General features: G+C 46.9%; 1 protein-coding gene across 1 annotated transcript in view; it reads right to left on the bottom strand.

Annotated features, from left to right (window-relative positions):
• The window catches only part of DAGLA (diacylglycerol lipase alpha), a 47375-nt gene that overhangs the window by 10439 nt on the left and 27679 nt on the right, over positions 1-9257 (bottom strand). Inside the window, exons 14-19 of the mRNA XM_025206945.1 lie at positions 8316-8458; positions 6717-6785; positions 5483-5555; positions 3815-4011; positions 2307-2436; positions 309-490 (exon numbers count right to left, since the gene is read on the bottom strand). Of these exons, the coding sequence (XP_025062730.1) occupies positions 309-490; positions 2307-2436; positions 3815-4011; positions 5483-5555; positions 6717-6785; positions 8316-8458 (794 nt within the window). The remainder of the gene's footprint in view (positions 1-308; positions 491-2306; positions 2437-3814; positions 4012-5482; positions 5556-6716; positions 6786-8315; positions 8459-9257) is intronic.

Here is a 9257-nt window from a genome sequence, read left to right on the forward strand (position 1 = left end):
ATGTTGGTTCACATAGGCTTCCCTAGGCCGTACACAGCACCTGTGGTGCCAGTTCCAGCTTGCACATCAGACACTGCATGTGGTGTGCAGAACCAGTCTGAGTCCCACGTCCCAGACCATATGGCCTGTGGACCATATGTTTGACACCCCCATCCTAGAAATACGTCCCACTTGAGGAGTCACTAAATCTATTACTCACACACAGCTTACTTGAAGCATTCAAAGACCAACTAAATACCCAGCTGGAGGCAATAACCCCTCCAAAGGCTCAGAGCAGATCTTTCAAAAAAATTAAGTCACATCCTTACTTGATGCTGCTGTTCCTTCTGTCTGCTAATATGGCTCCAGTTCCAACCTGTACTGCAGGCCCGCTGGGCAAGGGCTGATTCTGGAAGATCAACTCTGGGTTGAGATCCACTTCTGTGGGACTCACCATTACTTTGGCTGCAGAAAGTAAGGCAGTCTTGCCCTTGTTGTAGTTCTCCAGGACCTATTCAAAATGAACAATGGAATAGTAATGCCTTCACAGAGAGATCAGCCTTGCTCTGCTGAGCTCTCACCGGTGACAGTCACCCACCCCCACCCCCTTGATTTGCTTCTTATCTATAGCCTTTGCCTAGAAAAACAGCTCAAAAACAAAACCTTATGATCACACGCAATTGTTAAAGAACTACTGATATGAAAGCTGCACTGCCAGTATGCCCTGCTAGGAATCTAGTAGGGAAGAGGTAATCCACGAGGCTGGCATTCATCAACCTCAAACTAGAAGGGCCCATGAGACATGGGTAAAAGCTCTGGTTACCAGAAGCTGTAATACACAGGTAAAGGGGGGGCGGGGCAGGGAGGGTTGTTTTGTTTTTTGGTTTGGTTTGTTTTTTTTGTTTGGGGGGGGGTGTTTGGGGGGGGAGATTGTTTTTACAGTGGACCCATTCTGGAACACTTTTCTACATGCACTAGTATTCATAGAATCATAGAAAATAAGGGTTGGACAGGACCTCAGGAAGTCATTTAGTCCAACCCCCTGCTGAAAGTAGGACCATCCCCAGGTAGATCATCCCAACCAAGGTTGTCTAGCTAGGTCTTAAAAATCTCCAAGGATGGAGATTCCACAGCGTGTCTGGGTAATGTTTCCTCCTAGTGAGAAAGTTTTTCATCATATCTAATCTAAACTTCCCTTGCTGCAACCTGAGACCATTGCTCCTTGTTCTGTCATCTGCCACCACTGAGAACAGTCTAGCTCTATCTTCTTTGGGACCCCGCTTCAGGTAACTGAAGGTTGCTATTAAATCCCCCCTGAGTCTTCTCTTCTCCAGACTAAATAACCCCAGTTTCCTCAGCCTCACCTTAGAAGTCATGTGCCCCAGCCCCCTCACCAATTTTGTTGCCCTCTGCTGGACTCTCTCCAATTTATCTACATCCTTTCCGTAGTGGGGGGCCCAAAACTAAACAATACACCAGATGGCCTCACCAGTGCCAAATTGAATTATTTATTCTCCTCCATCTCATTGGCTCAAGCAGGGGCTGCAAGTCGGGGCATGTGACTTCTGAAACACTTCTGGCTGCCTGACATGCCGAGATACCCAATAGTGCCCCCATAATATGGTGTCAGGTATTCTCCTGTGGTTCCATACTGCTAGCCAGTGCTTGACAGCCTCACACAGCTTCAAGTTATTTACTGCTGACCCACAAAAGTTATGGCTGATTAGATTTCACCCTGAACACAGGAGACAGGGTCTGGCACAGGCAGGTCCTGAAGATAGAAACCCAGGAGTGGCCAAGGCCAGAGTTGCATGGTGTTGGTCGGGAAATGCAACATGGTTTGGTGGCCAAAGCGCTGGACTGGTTCTCAGAAAAATCAAGTTCTGTTTCCAACTCTGACATGAACAAATTGGAGGACATCTCTATTTCTCTTCCTCTTCTGACTCATCATCTGCTTAGACTGGAAACTCTCAGGGCAGGAACCATACCATGTCTTATCACGTGCAAGTACTAGGCTTATTACAACAACACACTGAATTGGATTAGGCCTCTACGCATTACTGTAATACATGCCTTTGAATAGTTAATGAAGCCATATGCCAACAAGTGACTTCTGGCTTCTCCAACAAGCAGGCAGCTTTTGTGTGGAGCTGAGTGGGAGCTCTACTAGCTTAGACCCTTGTTTCTCCCTCGTTCTTACCCTTCCCCAGGCATGAACTTCACACTGTCAGCATCATCCTAAATCTTCTATATTTATCTCTCATTACTCCAAAAATCTTAGATTGGGCATCTGCACAGTTGAGTTTCACCCAGCGGCTCAACATTACCTTGTTGAGTCCCTCCATGACCACATAGGGAAGGTGCTCATGCAGCATTGCTGGAGAGATGATCACTTCATTAAATGCTTTATTGTTCCCCCAAATGGCAAAATATGTGGGATCCTCCTGGTCACAGCAACTGCAAGAGGAGTAATTATCAAGACAGACAGACAGAGATGGGATACTAGGTGAGGCAGAGAGGTGGCCAAAGGGAAATAATGAGAGAGGGAGGCAGAAAAATAGAACTAAGGGTGGACCTGGGGCAGGAGTGAGCAATTATTTGGCTTAGAGGGCCACTTAAGGAGTTTTGGTGAACTGTTGAGGGCTAACAGGGGTGGAGGAGGAAGAGGGAGATGCCAGTTGATCCTACCTGGCCTGTCAACTGCCCCTGGGAGCCTGAGAAGGAAGGGCTGCACCTTGGCTCTTCCACAGCCAGGGCCAGGCTGGGCCACACAGTGCACAGACTCCTCCACCCTGCCACATCCATCCCTGCCCCACCTCCCAGCTTCCTGTTGGTGCTGCACAGTGCTGGCAGCATGGCTGCTGGCAGCTGGGCTCACACTGAATGGGGAGCAATGCAGTGCAGAATAGCCAACCCGCTCACCCACCGCAATGAGCTGCTGCTGCCATGCTGCACCAGGAAAGTTGGGGGCCAGTGCACAGACTCCTCCACCCTGCCACATCCATCCCTGCCCCACCTCCCAGCTTCCTGTTGGTGCTGCACAGTGCTGGCAGCATGGCTGCTGGCAGCTGGGCTCACACTGAATGGGGAGCAATGCAGTGCAGAATAGCCAACCCGCTCACCCACCGCAATGAGCTGCTGCTGCCATGCTGCACCAGGAAAGTTGGGGGCAGCTATCCTGTGCCGAGCCCTCCCTGCAGTCAGCATGGACTGGCTTCCTAGCAGCTGAGCGGTGACAAAAGCTCATTGCGGTGGGTGGGCAGGATGGCTACTTGGCACACTGCACTGCACCCCATCCCATGCAGGCCTGGCTGCTGGTGACCATGGTGCCAAGACGTTACAGCACTAACAGGAAGCCAGATGGAAGGAGAGATGGATGTGGGGGGGAGGAGTAGAGAAGTCTGCATGCTGCACAGTCTAGCCCAGCACCAGCTGCAGCAGAGCAGAGTGGTGCAGGGCACAGCTCTCCCTCCTTAGGCTCTTAGCAGCTGCTGGCAGGCCCGACAGGATCAACTGATGGGCCAGACATGGCCCATAGGCTGTATTTTGCCTACCCCCTGGCTGGGATGAGATAGTAATGCCACATTTGCTCGTGTCACAACTCCAAAGATCCAAAACCAGACAATAACGAAGCAAGATCCTCCTTCCCTCCTTCACAGGACGAACTTAATCACCACACAGTAGTGCCAGACAACAGCACCTTACAGACAAGCCAAGGAATGTTGCCACTTTCTTGAAGGCTGTCCTGTGGAATTCTTTTCCAAAGCCAAAGGTGCCACCCCACCACCCACCTGACAGTGACTTACACTATGGAGGTGGTTCCGGCTCTACTTACCAGCACTGCTCAACAGGATGATTGTGCACCACATGGATGATGCGGCCGGGTGGGTAGAGTGGTGTACTGGCAGACAGGGCAATGGTTAGGTCGCTGGGGTGGGTCCAGAGACGGTTACTGGTCACGGAATTCCCTTCTATCTCTTCAGGGAGCTCTGACTTAGGTATACACTTTGTGGCACCCACAATTATTCGCCACTGTCCAAAAAGAGAAAAAGAAGGGGACTGAGAAATGCCAGTGTGTGATGCAGAAACAGAGAAAGGGAAAGCATGTGTTTTTCAGGATCATCTCACAGCACACCATTATTGGGCTTCTTTAAGCAGCTTGCCCAGCACTTCAAAAATGATCTGCAAAGGAAAGTGTGGGGCTTGAGCATTTGTTTGCTATATCAGGATGCATAAAAATGGTGTCCTCCCCCACAACCCGTTTTAACCATAAAAAATAGTAATATCTTATATCTTCCCTGTTTCTGCTGAATGTTTCCTTCAAGGGGCCACAGACCTGCAGTGGGAACATTATTAACCCTCAGCTGAAGTGAAAGGAGGCTGAATCTTTTAAAAAGAAATCTTGTCTCATAACTGCTTATTAGACATTTAAGTTTAAGAATTATTGGCAAAAAATGAAGGAAAACAAAATGTTAAAAATTCTGTACAGGAGCCCCTTCTCCCTCTCAACTGATCAAGTCTCACTTTCCTGGTCCTTGTGAGAGCATACACCTAGCAGTTCCAAATACCCATAGGACCTTCTAAGACAAGATCCAGATTTCCAATATAAAAAAGCAGAGGTGTAATTGATGCAAACAAAAGTCTGAAAAATTCATTACACACCAAGAAAAAGAGAGAAACTCTGGGCCTGGACAGATGTTTCCAGTGCTATTTACAGTTGGTTTTGTACACCAATGTACATAAAGTACTAGGTGGTACATAAAGTACTAGGACCAGGAAATAGCCTGTTTATTTGAAGCCAGTGGCTATCCCAGAATCAGCTACAGACTCTGAAATACCTATAAAAGCATAACTTACACAACACTTCCCAGAGACGAGCCTACGAACTCCATTTCATCAACCTCCTGGATACTAGAGATCGTGGACTAAATATAGACACTGGATTTTTGACACATTATAATCTGCCTGGCAACTGACTCCCCAGCCCAGCCCCTGGCTTCTTTACTTTTCATTCCATCCAGGAAGAGCACACACCAACTGCTGAAACTTCCTTAGCCTGACGAAGGGTTTTTGAACCTGAAAACTTGCTTAATAACTATTCTCCAACTATCTGGGTTGGTCTAATAAAAGATATCAAATTCACCCAAGGAACCTTGTCTGCCTAACTTACACTTATGTACTTTTACTCCCAATTTTTATGGGGGAATTTGATGCCAGATTTGAGTAAGTCACACAGATGTAAGCTGCATCCACCTGCTCCACATCCACACCAGTGTAAATGTGGAGTGTGTCCAGGCTCTACATTTTTACCCTTTGTAGGTCACCTTTAAAATTCTTGGCATCAAAACTAAGGCTTCTGGTTTACTTAAGACAATTACTTAGAATTGGAGCATGAACTCGTAAATAGACTCAGCTGAAGACACTGCTGATTCATCTGCTCTAGATATTTGCATGAGAACACTTGTTGAGACTCTTAACACCACATGAAATTAAATCTCCTTACCTTAGGCTTGGTACTTCTCTGGAGAACATCAAGAAGCTGCCGGCGAAATCCTTCCAGCTGAGAGAGACCAATCCTGGGAGAAGGAAGAACAGGTATCACCTAAAACCATATAGGTGACCACTAAGATGTAAGCATTGTGTCAAGTGTAAACCAAGGGAAAGGACAAACAAAGAGAGGATACAACACTATAAGAGATGGTACAGAGGTATAACAGATGTCTCAAATACAGATGAGCCAAGAAACATCAAACAGGTGACAGATCATCTAATACACCTGGTTACAGACCACAAACAAACTGGTAAGATAGTACACAGACACGAAATGTGACAATACGGATGACCAGAGAGATGGGCAGAGACAAGAGGGGATGACAAGTGGATGACATACGAGTGTCACCTCACAACACAAGGTGCCAGGAAAAGGGTTCAGAGATGAGATGCTGCAAGGGTGTGAGACACCACTACATAGATCGCCAGGGAGACAATGCATAAGTCAAAGCTCTTATCATACCAGTTACCTTTAGCACTGCACAGTGCTTTTCCTCCATAGACCTCAAAGTGCTTTACAAAAGCAGTTTGGTATCATTTATCCCCTTCTGTAAGATGGGGAAACAGACATGGACATGCAAAGCCACTTGTCCAAGATCAGACACTGACCTGGCAGCAGAGCTGGAAATAGAATTCAGCTCTTTTGGCTCCTACTCCCATGCCCTATCCATTAGCACATGTCTTCCAGGAGATAAGAGTGTGAGGTTTCCAAATTCATGTAAGCAGGGAGAGGGCACACAGGTGTGAGATGACACAGCACAGATAACCAGGAAGTCAGTAAACAGGTGCGAGATGACACGGCACAACACACCAGGGCAAGACAGCACACAGGTGTGAGATGACACGGCACAGGTAACCAGGGATATGGCACAGCTATGTCAGATGCCACAGTGAACATTATTTCAGTCAGGATATTCACCTTTTTCATTCATACGGGCAACTGAGAGCTAGGGGAGGGTTATGCCAATACACACAGGTGTGGGATACACCAATATAGGTGTCCAGGTAAAAGATACAGCAATACAGGTAACTAGGAAGAGAGGGACAAGGAAGAAGCACATGAGGACAGGTAAATGAGGAAACTGGAGACAGATATGATCTGGAGGGTTTTCAGAAACAGAAACAAGTGCCTTCGGTATAGGACAAGCAGATACTGAAGTGAGGAATTCTGAGACTTCTCCACTTGCCTGGGGACTAGATCTTTGCCAAGCACCACTGCAGTCACAAACTCTTTCGAGTACTCCATGGCATCCTCACTGGAAGAGAAACATGATCCAAGAAGAAGCAAGTGGGATTTCACTAGCAGACAAGTGCACTCCACGGCCAATTTGCTTTCAGCCACTGAAGGGTTTGATTTCCAAAAGGCTGAATTTGAGCTGTGGTGCTGTACAAGCCACAAGTTCTGTTACTGAGGGCTACCACCCTGTGCTCTTGTAACACAAGGCTGAAATACACGACCCAAGCCCATACCTTGGAGACGCAGTTCTTGCTTTGCCCTGCCCCCTGAATAAGGCCCCGCATAAGTTTAGGAATGGAAGTGTTTGAACACAGAGAGACAGGAGGGACAGCACACCCTACAGGATAAACACTACAGGTTGTTAAAGGACAAAGAGTGCCACCCCTTCTGTGGGACACCCGTACATCCCTTTCCACAGGCCCAGGGGAAGATGGAGTAGTTCTTGAAGTACAGTCACACTTTCTTTACTTCACCCTGACTTTCAGACTGTATCATAACAGCCAGAGGCCAACATAATTACAGGACTGTTGGATGTCCTTGCACATCTTGGACAGAACAATAATGATTAAAAAAAAGGCACAGAGGGCCCCTCCCAGAACTATGGAGTGCTTCACAGGTTCACAGAAAAGCCTGACTGCGGCTACTGTCTACCACAATCTAAGGGACCTCTGCCAGGAACAGATCCTCATAGTTAAACAATGGAAGTCCCTCAGGGCTCACCGTGGTGAGCAATGTCTCCAACTGGCACTGCAGAGGACTCGGTCCTCCAGCTACTTGAGGGCTGCTATCACAGTAACAGGTGTTGAAGGTCAATGTCCAGGGTGATTACTATGATGGGTATGGCTCCAGGACACTGGAAGGGCACCCCTTCCTTCACTGTAGTGATTGTTATAGGAGTTGATCTCCACCAGTTTACTATAAAGCCCATTCATAGTAACTGTTGTGACTGCTGTAGGGATATCTTTCTTCTCCATGACTGAAGATGGTTAATGTTCCTTAGATATCATTTAAGTCACATGACCAGATCTAGTATTTGCATTGTGATAGATTACTGCAAATGCATCTGAAATGGATGGCAGACAGTGTCCAGACATCATGTGACACTGTACAGTGGAGGATGTGGGGAGAGAAGCATATCCTCAGTGCTTTCAGTCTCTTGGTTGTGGCTCACACCTGCCTAAGTTAACAGGATGAGACTACAGGATTGGACAGGAGACTGATCTGCCATGTGACTTCACGGATACTATGAATGTTCAGGACAGCATTCACCTGCCGTCATAATTAAGGTCCAAAACCAGGACAGACTGAGCAAGGCTGCTAGCATCAACCAACAGCAATGTCATCTTTTATAAACCTAACATTCTTCATGGTTCTGTTCTTTGGGGTGGGAACTATCACTTACTATTTACCAATACAGCATCAAGCACAACAGGGCCCTGATACTGATGTACCCCAGGGCAACTAAGACATAATAATGATCAGCTGTCTCGGTGCACATGCATCTATACTTCCCCAATTGCCCATTTAGGTCTTGTCTCCCAATACTTACCTCAGCAGCCCACCTGGGGGAGAATACGCAAAGCACTTCAGTGATGGGTACTGGGGACGCAGAAGGAAGGACAGAATGGCAGCTGTGCCAGCCCCTAGGGAATGTCCCACCACAATCAGGCCGTAGTGCTTTGTTCCTCTGCCCTGCAAAGTAAAGACCTGCTGAGACATTCCTGAAGAACACGGCCATCTTTCTTAACTATTTCCTCTGCTTTGCAAAAGCTTACTCATCTCCATGCCCACATGCTCCAGACCCCTTTGTCTTCTACAAATGGAAGATAATTATGATCTAGTAAAATGCCCCTTTCTGAAGTGGGAGTGGAATTCAGATTCTACATACAGGAACATATAGACATCTCCACCAATTGCACTCAATTCCTGCCCCCAGAAGGACACTCATTTCTGGATGCCCTGAAATTCACTCCTACATCATCAACTTAGGGGGCCCAACTTTTCTTTGGAGGGCCGGGGAAAGGATAATTCTGGTGTTACCTGTGAACCTGTCTCATCACTGAAGGGAATCCATCAGTTATAAACACAATACTGGGGAGCTGCATGCATTCACAGGGGCAACTCAAAATATACGCATTTGTTTGAAAAGGAGGGACAGTTCTAAAAACCCGCCTACTAGGAAAAATTGATAGAAATAGGTGGGGGTGAGAAAAACTATAGGGGCACATCTAATAAACTGGAGAGCTCAGAGTGGGTTGCTTGCTTTTCTGCTGCTTTTGGCCACACCTAAGTATAAAACAAACATAATGTTCGGGCCAAATGATTGAGTCAGATTCTGTGCCCTTCAGGAATGAGAATTAAACAGACAACTTCTTCACTTTATCTTTAGGAATGAGGAACTCCACAGATCAAACGGTTTACCTTTCTGGATCTTTCTTATTTCAGGCAGTGCCTATCCAGAATAAAAACTTCAAAAATTTGAGACTTATTT

The sequence above is a fragment of the Alligator sinensis genome, unplaced genomic scaffold (assembly GCF_000455745.1).
Source record: "Alligator sinensis unplaced genomic scaffold, ASM45574v1 scaffold437_1, whole genome shotgun sequence".
NCBI lineage: Eukaryota > Metazoa > Chordata > Crocodylia > Alligatoridae > Alligator > Alligator sinensis.